This window comes from Danio aesculapii, chromosome 25 (genome assembly GCF_903798145.1).
Source record: "Danio aesculapii chromosome 25, fDanAes4.1, whole genome shotgun sequence".
Taxonomy (NCBI): domain Eukaryota; kingdom Metazoa; phylum Chordata; class Actinopteri; order Cypriniformes; family Danionidae; genus Danio; species Danio aesculapii.
In genome coordinates, this window is record NC_079459.1 from 31,354,118 (window position 1) to 31,376,861 (window position 22,744).

Below are 22,744 nucleotides of genomic sequence, written 5' to 3' on the forward strand. Positions count from 1 at the left end.
TCCTTTTTTATTGCATTTATTTTTATTATTATTATTATTTTTATTAATGTATTAAATTTTTTTGCTCTTCTTTCCTTCTTTAAATAACGAAGAATCACCTAAATGTAATAACTGCCAGACTGCTCTCACCATCAAACATATTCTGTTGGAATGTAGAAGTTTAAATTCCATTAGACAACATTTGTATAAGGAGAGCACTTTGATGGACATTTTTAAAAAGGTTCCAGCAGGAAGAGTTTTACATTTTTATCAAAAATAGAACTGAAAAACCATATTTAACTTTGACATTTTTTATTGTAAATTTGATCTATTTATATTTTATATATTTGTCTAAGTATTTTATTTTTTTATATAATACGAATTTGTTTTTATCATGCAATAGTTTAATGTATATCCATTTGGCCACGAAATAGCCATAAGTTGCTGATGTGGCAATAAATATGTAATAAATAATAAATAAAATTAGAAAGGAGTTTATAAACTATTATGTTTAGAAATGTGTTGGAAAAAAATGTTCATTCCTTTAAACAGAAATTGGGGGGGAAATATACAGGGGGGCTAATAATTTAGCAGCGCTGATAATTCTGACTTCAACTGTACCGAGGTAGTAACATTTCTTTTTTTCATTGGCTGCCAATTGCAGGTGATTCTCTATCAGAACGATGTTGTTCCTCAAGAGCTTCTGGACTTCCTGCAGGTCAAACATTTTCATTCGGCGAGCAAGAGCTGCGGCTCTGAGTATGTTTACAACCATTAGTAATAATTTAATAATTGATGAATAGTTCTATATGAGAAGGAATATCACCACTATTTTCAGCCTGATTAATGATTTCCTAATTGTCATTTTCAGTGAAAACCAGTCAGATTATTGTCGAGAGCAGGAACACAGGTAAATTCATTCTCATATCATTTAACCTTCACCCAACATTTTGATTATTGAACAATGTTGTTGTTGTTTTTTTAATGTATATATATTTATAGATTTCAGTTATTTCATCAGCGAGTAGTTGGTTTTTCGGCTGACCCTTACCAGCTTGAATCCAGATCAGGTAAACATCATTACAGAAATGTGTATTTATTCCCCACCTGAATGCCTGCGATTAAGTTTCCATTGTGCTTACTTCTTCCTCTGCAGATCTTCCTGATATCGTGGTTGCTGGTGTCCTGCAGGGTTTTTACCCTAAAGATGTCAAAGTGAGTTTCAAAAAGACCTGCGGTAAACCCATTGGCGTCACCTGTGCACCAGCACAGCCCGTGCATCCCAAAATCCCCATTATTACCATCAACAGAAGCAGCGTCAGCTCACTGCCAGTATGAGCATCGCCTGGCAACTTGCTCTCTTTTAAATGTGCCTTTACTTGATTGTACAGTATGGATTGAATCCTTCTCATGTTAATATTGCAACCGTTTAGATGTTATGTCTTTAAAAACAGCCCCATTAATCATATTTAGCACAAAAAATAAATTAAATTCCGGGTAACACTTTATTTTGATAGTCTATTTGAGTATTAGTAGACTGTCTGCTTAATAGCTGTTGATACTGCTGCTAATCAGACATATAACTGACTATAAGAAACTTATAGCAAGTACATGTCAACTTACACTAACCCTAACAGTCTACTTATAATCTAATGAGAATTAGCTGCCATGTAGATGCAATGTAACTTAATTCAACTAACGGACCATCAAAATAAAGTGTGACCAAACCCGAAGTACAACTGTAGTCATACACCATATTCATAACTTTTTACTGTTAGAATATATTTATGTTTGACAAACAGAAATCATAATGATACTAAACAAAAAGCATATAAACGTGACTAACTTTATAGAATTGTAATAACTCTATTTAAATAGAAGCATTAATAACATTTAAGTATCCTGTGATATACATTACTAATAGTAATATAAATATAATAACATGGTAATAAGTCAAATTTAACAAATTTACTTAAGTTAATATTATAACTTAAGATATAAACAACCCGGACATCTTTTCAAACTTGGGGAAATTCATATTTTAGCAATCACTGATATTATTATTATGATTTTTTTATTATTATGTTGTACTGAATCAACATTTCCCCCCTTAATTTTTAATTTTTTTTTTTAAGTAAAACTTTATTATGAATTTGAGTTTATTAATAATAATAATAATAATAATAATAAGCTTTTACCACAATCCAGAGTTTAGGATCACTGATTTTATTATGATTTTTTATTATGTTGTACTGAATCAACATTTCCCCCCTTAATTAATTTTTTTTTTTTTTTAAGTAAAAATTTATTATGAATTTGAGTTTATTAATAATAATAATAATAATAATAATGCTTTTACCACAATACAGAGTTTAGGATCACTGATTTTATTATTATGATTTTTTTATTATGTTGTACTGAATCAACATTTCCCCCCTTAATTTTTTAAAAGGTAAAACTTTTATTATGAATTTGAGTTTATTATTATTATTATTAAGCTTTTACCACAATCCAGAGTTTAGGATCCGTGATTTAGTTTGATTGTGACACAACATTTCTGTATTTTAAATCAACTTGCATTTTTATTTTGAGTATCAAATAAGTGATTTGTTCATGTTTAAAAAAAAAAAAAAAAAAGGCTCATAATTAAATCACGACCACAGTGTTTAAGAAAACCTGGATCCTTTATTGAAGATTCGTTTACAAAAGCAGGTTGACGTGACCTTGTGGAATGATAGTTTGATCTGGACCCAGGAGTGGCGCTCTGCGGATCGGGACTGGTGCGTGATTGTCCCACGAGATGGACGAAGCTCCAAACACACTTTTTAAATCCGCTAGAACTCCAGCGGCACCAAATTCAACCCCGTTACACCCAGAGTCCTGTTGTTCCCCCCAGACTTTAAATTACTCTTTAGCTACAGCGAAGGGCTTCTCCACGTCGATCTTCCCGCTGTCGTGGATGCTGACGTCTTTCAGAGGTTTATCTCTTCCGTCTGTCTTTGTGGCCTCGATCTTCCTCACCACATCCTTGAAGATGAAGAGAAGAAATGCCACAAATTTAGCACAACTGCTGGAGTAGGTGAAGGAATTGGCAAATAAATAGTCACCATGAAGTCAACTTATTTTTATATGCATGTATAGTTGGCTTAGTGATTAGCACTATCGCCTTACAGCAAGAAGGTCGCTGGTTCAAGTTCCGGCTGGGTCAGTTGGTATTTCTGTGTGTAGTTGGCCTGTTCTCCCTGTGTTGGTTCCATACACATGCACTATGGGCGGATTGGGTAAACAAAAATTGGCTGTAGTGTATAAGTGTGTGAATGTGGGAGTGTATGGGTGTTTCCCAGTACTGGGTTGCGATTGAAAGGGCATCCGCTGCGTAAAACGTATGCTGAAATAGTTGGTGGTTCATTCCACTGTGGAATCCCCTGATAAATCAGAGACTAAGCCGAAGGAAAATGAGTAGTGCTTGTTAGGGCTGAACAATATATGCTTTCAGCATTGATGTCGCAAAGTCACATCGCAAGATATGCAATGTTGAGTCTGGATCATAGTTGACCAGGAGCTACAGAATTGTATTTAATTACTGTATTTATACGAAATTTATGCAAAACAAAAACAAAAAAGGTTTTCACTTAGAATTTTTGTCTTGTTTCTGGTCCAAATATCCACATTTCAAAGCAAAAACAAGATTATTTTACTTAACCCACTGGCAGATAATTTAGCTTTTTTATGGAAAAACCTCTTAATTTTGACTTATTTCTTCTGAAGTTGAAATTAAAAGATATTTTTACTTGATCTAAGAGTATTTTGAGATTTGGACTACAAACGAGACAAAGCAATACAAGAAAAGCATTTTTGCCTTGTGAATATTCCAATTTTCGTACCTGAAAACTGTTAAACTTCCCAGAAAAGTAGTACTAATTAACCGATCTTATGAAACTGTGTCCATATCGCAATATCAGATCTTTCCAATATCATGCTTGTTGTATCTGTGCACTTCGTTATTTTGTAAATCATTCATTTGCCTACATAATCTTTAATCAAAAACTTCTCTCCTTCCTTGATATAATTTAGTTCAATTCCTGGATGTGTTCCACTCCACTTCTAGACATGCACTCGAAAACTTCCCTTCACTTGTTCCCTCAGGGCAATCCCTGCCGCCATTTTAAGTGCATTCCACTTCATCAAGTGAACAAGGGAAGCTTACATGGACGTACCCTCAATCCCTTTGGACTGAGGAAGCGAGTCTGCTTCATAAATGCACGCCAGTACCTACATGTCCCAGAATGCAATGCAACTGTGACAACACTACAGTGTTGAAGTGGATCCAAGTTGTCCTAAAACTATTGAACAGCACCCATTGTTGCCCTAGGACAATTTTGATTCACTTTAAATGTTGACTATTACCAAGTGTTCAAGGGTTTATAATTTTGAATTGAAACCCATTCAGATGTTCCATCAATAGTGGACACTTGAGTAAAGCAATCAAGGACATCCATCTGAGTGAATCAGACTGAGGGAAGCTAGCAAGTGAAGGGCATAAAAAAAAAATTGGACTGGAATGCCTTTAGGGAGCCGGACTATCAGGTCCTTGCTTTTATCCATTTGTCAACCTTCCTCCATTTTATTAGCAACACCAATCTTCCATCCAGTCGGTTCCCAAAGGACAAAATCATGCACTTTTTCACCCTCAACTTTCGTTAAAACTTTAAGGAAGAGCACTGAAGTGGAGATACTCACCATGCCCTCCAGGATTTTGCCAAACACCACATGTTTGCCATCCAACCACGGCGTTTGGACTGTGGTGATGAAGAACTGGGAGCCGTTGGTGTCTTTGCCAGCATTGGCCATGCTGAGCCAGCCAGGACCATAATGCTTCAGCTTGAAGTTCTCATCAGGGAAACGATCTCCGTAGATGCTCTTACCTACAATACGGAGGTGTTAGAAATCCCTTAGTATAGTATGAGCTGATAAACTGAGTTTATTTTCATATTTAGACTTGGCGTTAGGGAATAGGTCAGCCAAAAAATGTAATCAGTCATAATTTACTCACCGTTGTTCAAAACCTTTTTTTTTTTTTGGTTTTTGAAGAATGCTGACCGATGGCACTCATTGACTTCCATAGTATTTATTTTTTCTTCTGTGGAAGTCACTGGGTCAGCATCATCAGTCAGCATTCTTCAAAATATCTTCTTTTGTGTTCAACTCAATGGTGTAAAACCGTATTAGGGAGAGTAAATAGCGATGCAACTAATTTTGGCTTCAACTATCCCTTTAAGTGAATATTAAAGATGGATCTAGAGATCACATATATTTTTACATCTCATGATTAAAAATCCATCGTTTGTTTGTTTTTTTTTTGTTCACTCAGCTGATTTATTTGAGGGAAGGGTCTATATATGGGTTTATACAACAGTTCTGTCTGGTTCTCGAATCTGATTGGCTGATAGCCGTGCAATATTCTGCAATAACGGCGCTCGTACAGCCTCCTCACTCTTCTGTATTATTCAGTCCACATAGAGTGACAGCAGATCAATAAACTCACCACAGTTTGACAAATATTGCAGCTGTTGGACAACAATGTACTTTTGAAGCTTTTTTTTAGGTGAGAATGTAGTTGGTTGGATTGCAACTATGCAGATTATTTATTAGGATAGTGCCTATTTTAAATATTTATAATTTCGGAGATACAATGCATCAGCATCCATCAGCTGAGCAGCATCCGTCATTCTGAGCAGAGCACAGACGGTTAACGTTCCGCCACAAGATGACGACAGGGCTGATCAACTCATTATAAAATTGGTAAGTGACTTTCTAACTCCATCTCTCTCTTTTGTATGTTGAAGTGCTGTATTTATACCATAGTAATCCGGTAGTGTTTGCTTTGGTTTTTTCAGGGTTAATTATTGTGATCTTCCGATTGCAACGGAGAAATATTGGGAAATGTCTCTAGACTGATAGTATTTCATGCCGTTCAGCCTTATGATCTTAAAATATGAGCAAAATCATCTGTTTTGTCATCACTTTATATAGTCATTTTACACTGCTACTTGTGCGATATTGCTCATCTATGAATGAGATTGAGACCTTTTGATTTAATATAGCAAAATATGCTTGCATGGTTTGCATATGAATGTGAATGAAGGCACTGTAAAAATTATACAGAGTGCAGCAGCTTTGGTTTCTGCTCTGATAGAAACAAAATTGCACCAAACTAATTTTATGTTAGCATCAGAACTGCTAAGTCTAAACCAAACTTTAGATTTGAGATAGCATTTCAACACACTACTTTAGTGGCTGTGTCTGTTACATGAGCATTTACAGTATTATAGCAATCAAATGTGACATAGCTAAAAAAAAAAAAAACAGTTTCAACCACGTTTACACATGCATGAAGCATCATCCACTTGGTTATATTAACAAATTTAACAACAAAATGATTAGATAACCGTAAAGAGTTTACTATTAACACCACCAACAAAATGTGATTTCAATATTGAAGATAAGGGTTTTAGCAGATCAATACCTCCGGTTCCATCTCCTCTAGTGAAATCTCCTCCCTGGATCATGAAATCTTTAATCACCCGATGAAACTTGCTGCCCTTGTAACCAAATCCTTTCTGGAAATCAGAAGTGAATTCATTTGGTCTCATTTTACTATGAATCATGCCCATTAGCCACCAGTGGAGGGGAAACAAAACCTCACCTCTCCTGTGGCCAGCTGAAGGAAATTTTCTGTCGTTTTAGGCACTGTCTTTCCAAATAGTCCAATGACTATCCTTCCTGCATCCTCATCTCCAATCTTGATGTCGAAGTACACCTGGAAAAAAAACCCCAAAACAAATTCAGTCACACCAGAACATCTGCAGCTGCATTATGGTGAATCCACCTCACGACACAGGGAGGCCATCAAACTCCATCGTCAGACTTTAGGAATAATATTTGATTAACATTAAATAGCTAATAATTCATTAAATTACTAAACAAGTTATGTTATTAGCCTTATAATGCTGCTTATACACTAAATTTTACACTAAAAATTCATCTTTAGTGTATGAAGGTAAGGGAAAAAAACATTCAGCTGTGTTGCAAGTAAAGATAAACACACTACATACGAGATTTCAATGTAAACGCAACATTCAACGTTACATTCGGATTGCAATTCGAATCGTATGATGATCATTTGCAGGCATTAGGCCGGTGCAGCGCTGCAGTGAATGCCTCTATACCTTAGCCGTGACTTTGGGTCCCTTTTTCTTCTCATCCGCCTCCGTTTCACTCGGGAAAAGGAGGAAAACCACCGAGGCAACGATCAATGTGACTGCCACCAAAAACTTCATCCTCCTCTCGCAGATCCGCACCATGAAAACCCGAAAAAAAAACTGTGTGTGTGGCGATGACTGTGTTAAGGTTTCTGTGGCATCCGGGGAGGAGATTTGAGCTGCGCCCAGACTTCTGTATCAAACCCGAGCTTGATATGAGCTGATCCAGGAACGGTTGTTATATTTGGAATTGAATACGCAATGAGTTTCACAAACTGTTCTGAGAACAGGAGCTGACAGAGCATTTTGTTCTGTATGACGTGTTCTGATTTTAATGACGCTGATTGGATAAGCGTATGTATGTTAAGGATTTAGGAGCCAATCGGATTTTGAAACGCGTAACGAATGGACGGAGCCACAGTGGCTCCTGGAGACGCATCAGCGTTAAAGAGCGTTGTTTTAAGGGATACAGCTGCGGCCGGAAGTTAACGAGAAATTTCACATTGATTTTTTTGATAATTTATATTTTGATGTACAATTAATGATTTATTAACATCTACCCCCAACCCAACCCTAAACCCAACCATCATAGTAATGTAAAAACGGTAATTATACCGAGTATTATTCATATTATTTATTAAAGTACACATTAAATTCGACTTCATTAACGTCTGCCCCTATCTCAGGCCTCACAGTAATGTAAAAATATTCATTATTGTTGTAGTGTCACAAACATTATGCTATATTTACGCGAGTATCCGCAGCTGTATCCCATCTAGACTTTGCCGTTAAGGAGACACGGCACGCGGTGAAACAAAAGGTAATTACATGAATTTAGCAAATACTGAAATACAAAGATAAAAGAGCCTAACTATGAATACAACCACTTCTTTCTAAAGCAAATAAACCGTCGAATGATGCGTAAACAATGTTTTAATGAAAAAAAAAACGCCAACAATAAGGCTTTAGCGATTAAAAAGTTCCTCACTAGTCTGAGGTAAATTTCGTACGAAGAGTCGTTATGCAGGATTTTGGTTGTCATACAGTGTCAGTTCATATATATGTGCTACATATATATGTAATACATATATATGTAATACAATGTAGTTGAAGTGTTGTACAGTGTTGTAATACAATGCAGTAAATGGAAAAATACATTTAATTGAGACTTAAATATATTTATTTGATTTATTTTCACACACACGCACAAAAAGCATTTAAATGACAACGTGAATTCAAACTTCTAGAAGGTTTAGAGTGCTCAGTCTAGACCCAAAGTACTGCATGAAGATGTCAGGATGTCCTTTATAAAACTGGCCCAGGAGTCGCTTCTTCTCTTTCAGGGAATATTTGGTGTTTTCATCAATGTTTTTCAGGAGGAGGTACAGCTCATTCTTGGTCGAGTCCTTCATGGTCTCCGTGTACACATCTCTCGGCACTTGCTGACAAAATGGGATGCCTAGTATATTCAGAGAAAGAAATAGTTAAAGTATTTAAGTTAAATAATAATAATAATAATAATAATAATAATAATAATAATAATAATAATAATAATGTAAACAAGACTGCTTTTAAACTAATACAAATCGTTAAAATCTTATTAAAGCTGAGAAAGTAAAACGAACCACTAAAATTGTAAATAAAATCAAATAATTAAAAACTTTAAATAACTCAAAATCACTGCAATAAAACGGGAACACATTGAGAAACCGACTGCTTCCGGTTTAGTCAGCTGTGCTGTTTGAGATCTGACATATATTCAGCATCCTGGTTAAACAGTTCCTTGTTGTTAAATATTCTTTACAATTTATGTTAAATGAACCACTGATTCTATACAGGAGGCAGCAGTCCCCAACACATTATGTCGGCACTATTTGCAACATACTTCTGTATTTGTATGTGTTGTGGGAATTTGCGTGCCTGTGTTGCAGGGCATTTGCGTTTTCTCAGCCACCTTTACATACAAAGAACTCCAGTATATATCCTACCAGTAGCAGAAGAATCTCTGCGTTTTACAATGTCATCCAGTTTCTCACTGACCAGTTTGTGAAGAGACCCTGGAATCTAATAAAAGATCAGACGATGAGGAAAAGGCAGCTACGACTGATCCTCTCTGCGTTATTTCATGACTGATCATCAGTGTCGTCATTCATAAATTAGCAAACCTTGAAGATCTCCTGATGGTTGTCGAGCATGAAGAGCACCAGCAGGTCAACATTTCCTTTCGTCCAACTCTTGCTCTGGATCACGGCTCTGGTGAACGTTTTCTTCACAAACATCCGATTTTCAGTCTGAAACGAAACCATAGACAGCAGCTTGAGCTTAAATAATTCAACACATGCATTCTAGAGCAGTGGTCTCAAACTCAATTCCTGGAGGGCTGCAGCTCTGCATAGTTTAGCTCAAACCACTTCCAACTCATACCTACTTAATAGTCTCTAGTGGTTTTGAACACCTTGATTATTGCATAAGCTGTGTTTGATTAGGGTTGAAGCAAAACTATGCAGAGCTGCGGCCCTCCAGGAATCGAGTTTGAGACCCATGTTCTAGAGGCTCATTCACACCAGGGATGTTTAGTTCATTCGGCATTACCCCCTTGTAACCAGCAGATGTCCTTGGGTGCTACTAGCGCATCTGACAAGTGAATCTTTATTTTAAATATATATTAAACTAATCAAACGAATGTAGCGATTGTAGTGTAGTGGTATAAAAACAAACGTTTTCCCTCAGTATTTAGAAAGGAGGCAACACAAAGATGCTGAAACTAACACTACATATCTGAGGTACTTTTATTTTTACAGTGTCCTAATGACAGGCGACTTGACAAGATTCCAGCAACAAGCAATTTGTCTGTCTGCGCCAAAAGTGGCGTGACACAAACATTTAAAATACAGGCACTGCACTCCCAACGAAATGGTAAGGGCTTTAAATCTAATTAATACATATTAAAACTCCTTACAGGCTACTGAGTGACTGGTGTTGTTGAACTGAGTCAGTTTTCAAGATCTGAGGTGAACTGCTGCTTTCAGTGGTATAGCAATAAATGTCACGTAAATGGTATTTAATCTCACATTGGATTTAACACTGAATAATGCTGCGGTCACACTAGAGTTTGTGCGTGTCAAATTCTGTTGTACGGCGCTGCAAAAAGGGGCGGGATTAAACAAGATGATTAGACATAAAAAAAAAAAAAAAAAAAGGATTGATCCATGTTTTACATTTCTGTCCAGAGAGGTCATGTTATGATCTTCAACTGGACTCAAGCAATCATGTGATGCGATTTCGCAGGTCGGAGTTCACCAAGCTTGTACTTTCTAACGCAGCGAACCGCGAAACTTATCGCACGAGCTTGCGTTTCCAGTCTGACACATTTGCGTGCATATGGATAGAAGTCTATGGGGAGAAAAGTGCAGTGTGACCACAGCTTAAAGCACATAATCAGTACCTGAGGAGCTCATTGTCATACTAGTTATGCTGTTGTTCTTCTGCTAAATTGTGGAAATGGAAAACATTTTTAAAATAGAAATTTTTGCGCATCGTCGTCGCAGATTTTATAGCTATTGCATAGCTTCCATGTATTTATCATCATTCTTTCCTATGGTATAGCCAATTGTGATAGACTTTCTTTAAATAATGTTTTTCTAGATCTTTATCTTTAAATAATCATTGAAAAGTGGGATTAACATTGAGTTCTTCTTCACAATGTCGTCTATAGTTTTAAATTGCGCAAGCCCTTTATATTTCAATGGATTCTGACTGGCTGTTTTATGGTTTATTAGCGGAGAACAAAAAAAATTGTGCTAAAAAAAGATTCCAATTATAAAGTTTCTTTATATCTTTATGGTTATAGTTGTGGTCTGAACTCTGCTGTTGTTTTAAGTCCGGGATACAGCAGGGCGATGGTCTACCATTGGGCTTCTTTGCATGTTGTTTGATGTATTCCAAATGTCGCCTTTCACTGGGTTAACTTTAACCAACAGCTGATGCCAAATCTACATACTAAAGTGAGCGCTCTAAATGGTTAATTGGCAATGTATAAAACCAAGAACAAAAACTGAAGTGACATACCCAAGTTAACAATACAAGTCAAGAAAGAACAAAAGTTGGCTGTAATTTAGCTAAATTTCTCAAAAATTAGCAAACGATACAGATGATTAGATTATCAGGCAAATCTGCACGAGAAAATCCCTCCATGGTAAGTGGCAATTACTGTGATAATGGTACTAAATGTTTAGTTTACGCCTTGTCTGTGCGCATTTCATCTTACGGTTTCCCTTTGTGAAATAAGAAAACAGATTACTGCCCCCTGCTGGTGACGTCAGTTTGTTTGGGGTGTTCAAGTGCAGCTTTTTGGTCCAGATGCAAGCCAACATGACAGTTGGGTTTCATCTGCACTAGTTGTTTGGTCAGCTTGCTGTGTCCCAACCCTTACATTCAGAGTGATTAAGGGCGTACTCACACTATGTACAGTTGCCTTGAACTGGGCCAAAGCACGCTTGCCCCCCCACCCGACGGCCCGCACTCATACTGCATTCGGGCCGTAGCACGCTTACGTCATGGATGATGCGCTGTTCAGTTTAAGAAGCGATCTCACTCAGCACAGTGGAGATTTCTTTTTAGTCGTTTGGGATGCAGTGACACGTAGTCAAAAGTTCTTGCCGAACAGATTAGCCACTTTTGACGCTCATATAAAAAAAAAAAAATCGTAAAGTCCTCATGCTGCAGGTATTAGGAGGTTTGCTCCTAACCTCTTCCAACCGTGTCTGGGCCGGCCAACTGAACCGAGCCTGATTCAGAGCACCCACACTTCTCAAACGATCCGGGAAACGAGCCGGGGCATGGTTCGGATAGCATAGTGCGAGAACGCCCTAATAACTCTATCTTTATAGTTATCTTGCTTGGTGTGAACTGGCCTTAAATCCTCACTTCTTTGTGCAGCCGAACATTTACAGCATCCGCAGCTACTGCCATGAACTCCAGCAGTCTGCGCAGCTCCTCGCGTGCAGATGCCGACAAAAGCTTCAATGTCAGCTGAAGGACTTCCAGAGCGCGTTCAAACCTCCCGTTCACTAAATAACCAGATAAACAGATGCTCGGTCACAAAGAAAACGAATAAAGGGTCTAATTTCAGGAGCCATATTCACCCAGGAGCTCCATGATCTCCGTATAGACGTCTGCCATGCTGTCAGAGAGAAGCGGCTTACGCTCCATGTGTCCGTAGTGTTTGTCCAGTACGTGAAACAGCAGTAGTTTACATTCACACAAGCTCTGGCCTTCAACATCGTCATCATCCTCCTCGCAGGAGAAGGAGGGCAGCTCTCTGCTCACTTCCACAACAAGATGATCCGGGAGGAAATCCAGCAGATCGATGGCTGCCGACAGCCAAACATCATCTCTGGAAAGATGAAGATTATATTAGGCCTATTAGAGTGTCAGTGGGTTTTGTTTCTTGGCAGTTTAACCCTTGTATATTGTTCAAATTTACTACCCTTTTGTTATGTTTGGGGCTGTTTTTGCCCCATTGACTTCCATTATAACCACATTTTTTTATTGCAATATAATGATTCTTGATTGTTGGTTGTTTTCCCTGTTGGGAAGAGGTCAAATGTGTCATTTTAACCATTGATCGTCAGTTGGAACCATTAACCCTTTAGATAGGCCTGTGCAAAAAAAAGGTTTCTGGCTTTTATATGGAGTTATGTGTAGTAAAACAGCAGATTAAAGTGTGTGCGCATTAATACACTTACTATGTTTACTATGTTCTGAGAGCTGAGCTGCTTATTTTGATTTTCTCAAACATATCAATTTAAGTGTGCAAAGGTCTCTCTTACACACACAACCACACTGTAGTCCATATAAAAGCCAGAAACTAAGCTTTTTTGCACTCTAACTGAGGATCAAAAGTAAAAATTACAAATTGTACATTTTCCCAATAGGGAAAACCAAGAAACAAGACCATCAATCAAAAATGCAGGATATATAGAGTCATAGCTTAGCAATCAAAAACTGTCACTATAATGGAAGTGAATGGGGCAAAAACAGCCCCAAACATAATGAAAGGGTAGTCCGTTTGCCCAGAGTGTACTGTTAAGTTTTTGAAAAATTCCAAAGCACTTTAAATGTGAAAATGTCTCACTGTGATCCTCTGAAGGCCTTGAGGACCTCTCGGTCGAGGTAGTTGCTGGTGTAGAGCAGGTCAGGCTCATTATTACTGCCCCGAGATGGCGGAGAAACTATCTTTGAGCAGTTCAGCACTCCCTCCAGCAGGGGGAGATCAATGAGCTGAGACAACCGCCGAACCGTCTGCTCCTGCCACACTTCTCTGACCACTGAAGGAGAGTTGCACTTTACCAAATTTCAGAATTAGCATTACACTGTACCATTTGCTGAATTTAACTAATAAGTGACAGAGTAGCTACAATCAAGGTTTAATTGAGGTATACACGCTTTTAAACTTCTAAAACTTTAAACAATTTGAAAGTATTAAATGTTGCAATGGGCAGCACAGTGGTGCAATGGGTAGCGCTGTCGCCTCACAGCAAGAAGGTTGCTGGTTCGAGCCCTGGGATGGGTCAGTTGGCATTTCTGTGCAGAGTTTGCATGTTCTTCATGTGATTGCATGGATTTCCTTCGGATGCTCCGGTTTCCCCCACAAGTCCAAAGACATGCGCTATTGGTGAATTGGTTAAGCTAAATTGTCCATAGTGTATGTGTGTCCTGGTTCTCCAGGTTGGGGGTTGAGCTAGTGACCCACCTCGTAAAAAGTACAAGTTATGAAACACCAATGTGGTGTGGTTAAAAAATCTACTTCGATTTAAAAAAAAAAAAAAAAAACCCTGGAAGTAAATATTGCAGCACACAACCCCTTTGAGTTAAACAGATAGTACATCTAAAATATTTTTTTTCTCACCATTAATTCTGCCTCAAGTGGTTCCAAACCTTAATGAAGTTGCTTTTTTTCTGTTGCCCATTAAAGAGAACATTTTAAAGAATGTTGCAAACCAGTAACCACTAACTTCCATAGTAGGAAGAACATATCAATGATATATCAATTGTTACAAGTTTCCAACATTCTTCCAAATATACTTCTTTTGTGTTCATCAGAAGCTAAAACAGGTTTGAAACAATGAGAAAATTGATAGAATTTAATTATTTTGGGTAAACTACCCCTTTAAGAATAATTGAGTACAATTTTTTGAAGTTTTAGCCTTGAAGCATGCAGGAATTAAAACCACATTTAACACCACTTTAATAAATAAAAATTAACCATGTAATGCTGCTAATTTGCGCATAGTGTACTAAGTGATTATTTGTATCTTTGTAAATGTTTGAAAGAATAACGAATATAAAATTTGTTGCAATATGCACGCAGTTGCCACTTCAGATTTTTTTTGGGCAATTATGAATGCACAATAATTGTCCTACCAGATGGAGGCAGACATTCATCAGGAGAAGTACCGACAAGTCCAGTCAAATCCAGCTTCTCCATCAGACGGTCCATCGCCTGGTCTGGTTTCACAGGTGTGCTGTGAGAGAATAACAGCACGTCCTGCCTAAATAAAATTGAAAATGGTCATCATTAAAATCAGTGTTTGGATAAATTACTAAAAAATAATAATAATAATAAAAAATTTCTATTTACATCATAAGAATTATTTAATTACTTATATATATATATATATATATATATATATATATATACTCTGCTTATCTGTATGGATTTAGGCTACAGAACGTTCAGTGCTGTATTACCTGCATGGCGTAACGTTCATCAAACTCTCTTCACCGGATGTAAAAATAATAGAATCAAGCGAATCCAACGAAGGATCCTCGGTGTTCAGGAATCTATAAAAACTGTTGCTGTCCTGAAAAACACCCTCTTTACTGGCCTTCCCCACCGCCTCCAACACCCTACAGTCCATCAGAACCTGACAGAGACGCACAGCCACGGCTCTGGACACCAAAACATCTCCAAAAACCTTATTTTGAGTGAGATAAACCTGCAAAACATCCACAGCTTCACAGCCCAGGAAGCAGTTTTCGTGAGTCTTCAGATTCTGCCGGCGTTTTTTAACGGTCACTCTTGCCCGCAGAGCCGCGACCATTTGCCTCCACATGTCTTTATTTGAACGGTGTTGGTTTGGACATCCTGAGGTCTGTTGAGTAATCTGTGGTCTTAAGAAACATAAAATTATCAATTGGTGTAAAGTTTGTTTTATATTCAGACTTTCTCCTTAATTTTAGGCCTATATCAAATTCTAAACAGGAACATCAGCCAGAGACTATCAAACTACAACATCGTTCACAGTAAATTAAACAGTGCTAATGTTGTTTTAAAAGTTGTACTAGCATGCTATTTCTGACCGAATATTCAAAGCTAGCATAGTAAACATTATAGGGGCCGTGTCACGAGTTGTAACTTAACAAATGTAATTAATCTGTGATCTTAAACTCAACATTATCAATTGGTTTTATTCACACATTCGGACTTTCTAGTTAATATTAAGCTTAAAAGTATTCCTTAGCAAATTATTAATAGAAAAATCATATTAGGAGCCAAAGACTATCAAAAGTACAAAATCGTTCAGTCAATTAAATAGTGCTAATGTTGTTTTGGAGTCGTACTTTCATGCTATTTCTGACCGAATATTCAAAGCTAACATGTTAAACAATATGTCACTGAATGAATGTGATTAATCTGTGATCTTGAGAAACACAACATTATCAATTGGGGGTAAAGTTGGTTTTATATTCGGACTTTCTCCTTAATATTAGTCCTGTGAGTATTCCTTAGCAAATTCTAAATACGAAAGTCATATTTGCAGCCAAAGACTATCAAAGTTCAACATCGTTCACAATCAATTAAATAGTGCTAATGTTTTGGAGTCGTGCATGCACGCTATTTCTGACCGAATATTCAAAGTAACGTTAGCATTATAAACAATAGCTATAGTGAGCGTGTGAATATAAAACCAACTTTACCTCAATAAAATAACACACTCCAATCAAAGATTTAGAGATTTGTTACCGAGAGGTGGGTTTAAGGGAGTGTATATTTTCCCCACTATATTTAGTACAGCAACTTTGTCCTGAACTGATGCCATGCGTTCGTTTTCCTCCTTGCAGAGATTTGACTCAAACTGGTCAGTCAGTTTCTCATTAATCAACAGCAGCTCATTAGTGAGCTCTGCAGGATTGGCTGACAAATTAGTGCTAAATGCAACACCCTGATGCGACACAAGATGGCAGCAAAGCTACATTTGAAAATCATTCCGTTTTGAGCTTGCTAGATCTGCACGTAAAGATATTTTGGCATACATTTGTAATGTACATTTTCCATCTATTTGTATTATAACTTATTAACATCAACTAATAAGAAGCTTGGAGTTATAATTTACATTATACATAAATAAAGCAGGTGATTCTTAATATTACTAATATTCTAGTTTTATGAATGAGTCCAGTTCATTTAAATCATTTAAACTAACTTAAATTTCTTGTTCTACAGCAAGACATAATTTAATCTAATTTATAGTTGGCATGGTGGCTCAGTGAATAGCACTGTCGCCTCACAACAAGAAGGTAGCTGGTTCGAGTCCTGGCTGGGCTAGTGGCATTTCTGTGTGGAGTTTGCATGTTCTCCCCGTGCTCACATGGGTTTCCTCCGGGTGCTCCGGTTTCCCCCACAGTCTGAAGACATGCAGTATAAGTGAACTGGATGAACTAAATTGGCCGTACTGTGTGTGTGAATGAGTGTATGGCTGTTTCCCAGTACTGGGTTACGGCTGGACGGGCATCCATAAAACATATGCTGGAATAGTTCATTCCGCTGTGGTAAACTCGGAATCGAGAATGAAAATCAATGAATATAAGATTTATGTATAATTTCTATCAATTTTGATTAAAGGTTCTTAACACGAACTATAAGCTTGAGGTTACAATTAACGTTATATGAAAATCCAGCAGGCATTTCTTGAATATCATTAAAAACCTATTTTTGTCTAGTTTTGTTTTCACAATGAACAGATTTATGCAGATTTTAATAAAATTGAATAAATGCACAAGGATGTTTATTTAAATATTCCAAATAGATGCTGAAATCCAGGTTTGTAAAAACAAAACGATGTATTTCTGACTTCATTCTGAGGCAAAAAAGTGTGTTTTAAACTCAGAATTGCGAAATATAAATAAATAATTTATGTATTAAAATGGTTTGTAAAAAAATAAGCAACTTGAAGGTTATACAATTGCAATTTTTCCTGTGAATTGTTTATAAAAAGGTTTATAATTAAAGAATTATTTAATTACTTTTTCTAATTAGGGTCTAATTATGAACACCAGCTCATACAGACCATCATAAATGTCTTAATACATTGCTTCTTAATTTTGTCAGTTGTCTAACAATTTTTACCTTCTTTAGTAAAGAGGAACTGCTGCCATGAACTAATTTTATTACTTTATTTCATAAGCATCTGCAATTTTGATACTTCTTATAAAACACCCTCTTTACTGCCCTTCCCCACCGCCTCCAACACGCTACAGTCCATCAGAACCTGACAGAGACGCACAGCCATGGCTCTGGACACCAAAACATCTCCAAAACCTTTATTTTGAGTGAGATAAACCTGCAAAACATCCACCGCTTCACAGCCCAGGAAGCAGTTTTCGTGAGTCTTCAGAGTCTTCAATTTTCCCTGTGAATTGTTTATAAAAAGGTTTATAAGTTTATAATTGTGACTTTATCTTGTTTATGAAATCGTTTATAGTTTATATATTGCATTTCTCACATTATTTCTCAGAATTGTGACTTATTTTTCACCATAACAAATTTATACACTTAAAAATGTTTTTTCCTTGCTTGTTCAAACTATGTATTGAAAATGAGCTGAAAAAACACAATTATTTAGTTTTTTGGGGGACAACTAAATTATTTTATGTTCAATCCACTTAAATCTGTTAAGTTAACTTAATCGATTTGTATTGGGACAACAAGAATGAATTGTGTTGCATTTTTTACAGTGTCGGCTTGATGTTTTTGTAATTGAATTTCAGAGGTTTTTTTCTCAGAGTTGCAACTTTTTTTGCCGGTTTTTAGGCTTTCTTGCATTTTTGACTTTATTTCTCACAATTCCAAGTTGGTATTTTGCCATTCTGACTATATCAGCTTCCGTCCATCCGTCTATTGTTTGAAATATTCTACAGGTTTATTTCTGTCTCTCTTTTTTGGCAGCTGTTTCTGTTTTCCATGTCAGACATGGCAGATTGATCTCTCCTGTCATCTGAATTGAAAGATGTGTTTGTTGCTTTTTAACACACACACTCTAGCTTGGGAACGCAGTCAAGTGGCCATCATCAAATGCTAGTAACACACCATTATGTTATCTGTGTTTCTTTATGGCCACCTCTCTCTCTTTTACCTCACCTCTCTCTCTCTCTTTCTCTCTTTCTCTCTCTCTCTCTCTCTCTCTCTCTCTCTCTCTTTATTCTTATTGGTTCCTGCTGTTTTTAATTTGCTGCATGTAGGGATTGTTTCTGTGCAGGTTTCTATGATAAACTTAAAATAGTTGCAGTGAAAAACTGATGCCTGGTGGGCTTCGAATACCTGAATGAAACATCTCAAAACACATCTTTTGTTTGATGTTCAAGAGGGAAAAAAATTAAACCATAAGAAGTCTGAGGATCAAGGAAGTGTTAGCATATGAATTATTCAGCAAGTCTTTCTTACGTAATTCTGTCAATTATAAGAAAATCTAGTGTTATTTTAATAGCTTTTGCACAAACGCACATCGAAAACTTTTAACAGTCGGAATTTTAAACATCCAAACCAGACACAAAGCTTTAATTCAAATGTTGTGGATTCAAATGCTTTGTGTATTAGTTTGATAAATTAAAACCCATGACATTCTGGTAAATAACATTGACCAACTGTACAAAGGCATTTCACACAATTCTGACTTTATTTGTTGCAATTCTGAGTTCGTATGTAGCAAATCAGACTTACATTTTTGCAATTCTGAGTTTATGTTGCAAATTCGACTTTTTTGTCGCAATTCTGACTTTATTTGTTTGAATTCTAAGTTTGTGTAGCAATTCTGACTTTATTTGTTGCCATTCAGAGTTTGTGTAGCAATTCTGACTTTATTTGTTGCCATTCTGAGTTTGTGTAGCAATTCTGACTTTATTTGTTTGAATTCAGAGTTTGTGTAGCAATTCTGACTTTATTTGTTGCCATTCTGAGTTTGTGTAGCAATTCTGACTTTATTTGTTTGAATTCAGAGTTTGTGTAGCAATTCTGACTTTATTTGTTGCCATTCTGAGTTTGTGTAGCAATTCTGACTTTATTTGTTTGAATTCAGAGTTTGTGTAGCAATTCTGACTTTATTTGTTGCCATTCTGAGTTTGTGTAGCAATTCTGACTTTATTTGTTTGAATTCAGAGTTTGTGTAGCAATTCTGACTTTATTTGTTTGAATTCAGAGTTTGTGTAGCAATTCTGACTTTATTTGTTGCCATTCTGAGTTTGTGTAGCAATTCTGACTTTATTTGTTTGAATTCAGAGTTTGTGTAGCAATTCTGACTTTATTTGTTGCCATTCTGAGTTTGTGTAGCAATTCTGACTTTATTTGTTTGAATTCTAAGTTTATGTAGCAATTCTGACTTTATTTGTTTAAATTCTAAGTTTGTGTAGCAATTCTGACTTTATTTGTTTGAATTCAGAGTTTGTGTAGCAATTCTGACTTTATTTGTTGCCATTCTGAGTTTGTGTAGCAATTCTGACTTTATTTGTTTAAATTCTAAGTTTATGTAGCAATTCTGACTTTATTTGTTTGAATTCAGAGTTTGTGTAGCAATTCTGACTTTATTTGTTTGAATTCAGAGTTTGTGTAGCAATTCTGACTTTATTTGTTGCCATTCTGAGTTTGTGTAGCAATTCTGACTTTATTTGTTTGAATTCTAAGTTTATGTAGCAATTCTGACTTTATTTGTTTAAATTCTAAGTTTGTGTAGCAATTCTGACTTTATTTGTTTGAATTCAGAGTTTGTGTAGCAATTCTGACTTTATTTGTTGCCATTCTGAGTTTGTGTAGCAATTCTGACTTTATTTGTTTAAATTCAGAGTTTGTGTAGCAATTCTGACTTTATTTGTTTGAATTCAGAGTTTGTGTAGCAATTCTGACTTTATTTGTTTGAATTCTGAGTTTGTGTAGCAATTCTGACTTTATTTGTTTGAATTCAGAGTTTGTGTAGCAATTCTGACTTTATTTGTTGCCATTCTGAGTTTGTGTAGCAATTCTGACTTTATTTGTTTGAATTCTAAGTTTATGTAGCAATTCTGACTTTATTTGTTTAAATTCTAAGTTTGTGTAGCAATTCTGACTTTATTTGTTTGAATTCAGAGTTTGTGTAGCAATTCTGACTTTATTTGTTTGAATTCTGAGTTTGTGTAGCAATTCTGACTTTATTTGTTGCCATTCTGAGTTTGTGTAGCAATTCTGACTTTATTTGTTTAAATTCTAAGTTTATGTAGCAATTCTGACTTTATTTGTTTGAATTCTGAGTTTGTGTAGCAATTCTGACTTTATTTGTTTGAATTCTGAGTTTGTGTAGCAATTCTGACTTTATTTGTTTAAATTTTAAGTTTGTGTAGCAATTCTGACTTTATTTGTTTGAATTTTAAGTTTGTGTAGCAATTCTGACTTTATTTGTTTGAATTTGAATTTTGTGTAGCAATTCTGACTTTATTTGTTTGAATTCTGAGTTTGTGTAGCAATTCTGACTTTATTTGTTTGAATTCTAAGTTTGTGTAGCAATTCTGACTTTATTTGTTGCCATTCAGAGTTTGTGTAGCAATTCTGGCTTTATTTGTTGCCATTCTGAGTTTGTATCTTGTAACTCTGACTTTATTTTTTGCAAATCTGAGTTTATATTTAGCGATTCTGACTTTGTTGCAGTTCATTTAGCAATTATGAGTGTATTTGTTGCAATTCTGTGTTTGTGTAACAATTAAGGCTGAAATGTTTACAATTTCAAGTTCATACGCAGCAAGTTAGTTTATTTGTTGCAATTCTGAGTTTATGTGGCAGTTCTGACTTCATTTGTTGCATTCTGTTTTCATGTAGCAGTTCTTGCTTCATTTGTTGGAATTCCCAAGGTCATGTAGAAATTCTGACCTTATTTGTAGCATTCAAACTTGGTTCAAGCCTGGCAGGGCTGACTATATTTGTAGCAATTCTGAGTTCATATGTAGCAATTCTTGAAATTTTGAGTTTAGGTTTAGCAGTTCTGACTTTGTTGCAATTCTGAGTTTGTGTAATTCTGACTTAAATTTTCACAATTCTGAGCACATTTAGCAAAGCAAAGTTTATTTGTTACAATTCTGACTTCATTTGTTGCGATTCCAAGTTTATATGTTGCAATTCTTGCTTTATTTGTTGGAATTTTGAGTTCATGTAGCAATTCTGACTTCATTTGTTGCAGTTCTGAGTTCATGTAGCAGTTTTTGCTTTATTTATATCAATTCTGAGTTTATAACTAGAAATTTCAACTTTGTTGCAGTTCAGAGATCGAGTAGCAATTCTTGCTTTATTTGTTGGAATTTTGAGTTTATATCTTTCAGTTCTGAATTTATGTTGCAATTATGAGTTGATGTAGCAATTCTGACTGTATTTGTTTCAGTTCTGAGTTGATGTAGCAATAGAGTGTATGCTGAGCTAGTGTTGTTCCCATACTGATAAACTTCCGGTGACCGGTTATTCTGAGTTTTTTTTTCCATTTATACGATTGCTTTTACAGCATCGATGTTATAATGTTATTAAAATACAATCAGTTAAATAGACTTTGGTATTCATTCAGTTGCTCAAGTGTAAAACGAGACAAAAAGCCATTTACTCCCACGCGCCTGTCAGAATCGGCAGGCTAGCGCAGAAGCTCCACTGAATATACTGGGGTAAAATAAATGCTCATATTATAAAGACATGGCGGGGAAAATGTAATTTAATGCAGTGCTTCTTGTACAATCTGAGACCCACTTTATATCAGAGATCACTCAGCCAGTGGAGATCGCTGATTTTTAAAGAAGGGACCTTAACGTGCCGATTTTGCAATTCCATACAGTTCACCGGAAGCGCTTAACCCCGGTTACTGGCTAATTAAAAGTCCTATTAGCATGCTTCGGCATATACCCTATTCTGACTTGTTTCAGTTCTGAGTTGATGTAGCAATTCTGACGTCATTCATTCATTCATTCATTTTCTTTTCGGCTTAGTCCCTTTATTAATCTGGGGATGCCACAGCGGAATGAACCACCAACTAATCCAGCCTATGTTTTTTTATACAGCGGATGCCCTTCCAGCTGCAACCCATCACTGGGAAACATCCACACACACTCATTCACACACATACACTACGAGCAATTTCGCTTGCCCAATTCGCCTATACCACATGTCTTTGGGGGAAACTGGAGCACCCGGAGCAAACCCACGCGAACACGGGAAGAACATGCAA

At 36.3% G+C, this 22,744-nt stretch overlaps 3 protein-coding genes across 3 annotated transcripts in view; 1 reads left to right on the forward strand and 2 right to left on the reverse strand.

The window, feature by feature from the left end:
• snx22 (sorting nexin 22) overlaps positions 1-2,637 on the forward strand; it is a 17,661-nt gene extending 15,024 nt beyond the window's left edge. The window contains exons 3-6 of the mRNA XM_056451470.1: positions 644-738; positions 851-889; positions 982-1,049; positions 1,136-2,637. Coding sequence (XP_056307445.1) covers positions 644-738; positions 851-889; positions 982-1,049; positions 1,136-1,317 — 384 coding nt within the window. The 3' untranslated portion in view covers positions 1,318-2,637. The remainder of the gene's footprint in view (positions 1-643; positions 739-850; positions 890-981; positions 1,050-1,135) is intronic.
• Positions 2,638-2,644: 7 nt separating this feature from the next.
• On the reverse strand, positions 2,645-7,416 carry ppib (peptidylprolyl isomerase B (cyclophilin B)). The gene is made up of 5 exons (XM_056451471.1): positions 7,209-7,416; positions 6,686-6,799; positions 6,506-6,599; positions 4,720-4,904; positions 2,645-3,006 (listed from the first exon to the last, which is right to left on the reverse strand). The coding sequence occupies exons 1-5, from the start codon at positions 7,341-7,343 to the stop codon at positions 2,884-2,886; spliced, it is 651 nt and encodes a 216-aa protein (XP_056307446.1). The 5' UTR covers positions 7,344-7,416; the 3' UTR covers positions 2,645-2,883.
• A 999-nt stretch (positions 7,417-8,415) lies between these two features.
• depdc7b (DEP domain containing 7, paralog b) lies at positions 8,416-15,456 on the reverse strand. The gene is made up of 8 exons (XM_056451469.1): positions 14,994-15,456; positions 14,667-14,794; positions 13,378-13,570; positions 12,386-12,636; positions 12,168-12,310; positions 9,407-9,532; positions 9,230-9,305; positions 8,416-8,700 (listed from the first exon to the last, which is right to left on the reverse strand). The coding sequence occupies exons 1-8, from the start codon at positions 15,356-15,358 to the stop codon at positions 8,477-8,479; spliced, it is 1,506 nt and encodes a 501-aa protein (XP_056307444.1). The 5' UTR covers positions 15,359-15,456; the 3' UTR covers positions 8,416-8,476.
• Between the last annotated feature and the right edge of the window lie 7,288 nt (positions 15,457-22,744).

Coding starts and splice junctions, on each gene's coding strand:
- depdc7b (XM_056451469.1), bottom strand. CDS start 15,358: ATGTGGAGGCAAATGGTCGCGGCTCTGCGGGCAAGAGTGACCGTTAAA. Junction 14,795..14,993: donor ATGAACGTTACGCCATGCAG/GTAATACAGCAC, acceptor AATTTTATTTAG/GCAGGACGTGCTGTTATTCT. Junction 13,571..14,666: donor TGAATGTCTGCCTCCATCTG/GTAGGACAATTA, acceptor ACTCTCCTTCAG/TGGTCAGAGAAGTGTGGCAG.
- ppib (XM_056451471.1), bottom strand. CDS start 7,343: ATGGTGCGGATCTGCGAGAGGAGGATGAAGTTTTTGGTGGCAGTCACA. Junction 6,600..6,685: donor TTCAGCTGGCCACAGGAGAG/GTGAGGTTTTGT, acceptor TCTGATTTCCAG/AAAGGATTTGGTTACAAGGG. Junction 4,905..6,505: donor TAGAGGAGATGGAACCGGAG/GTATTGATCTGC, acceptor TCCGTATTGTAG/GTAAGAGCATCTACGGAGAT.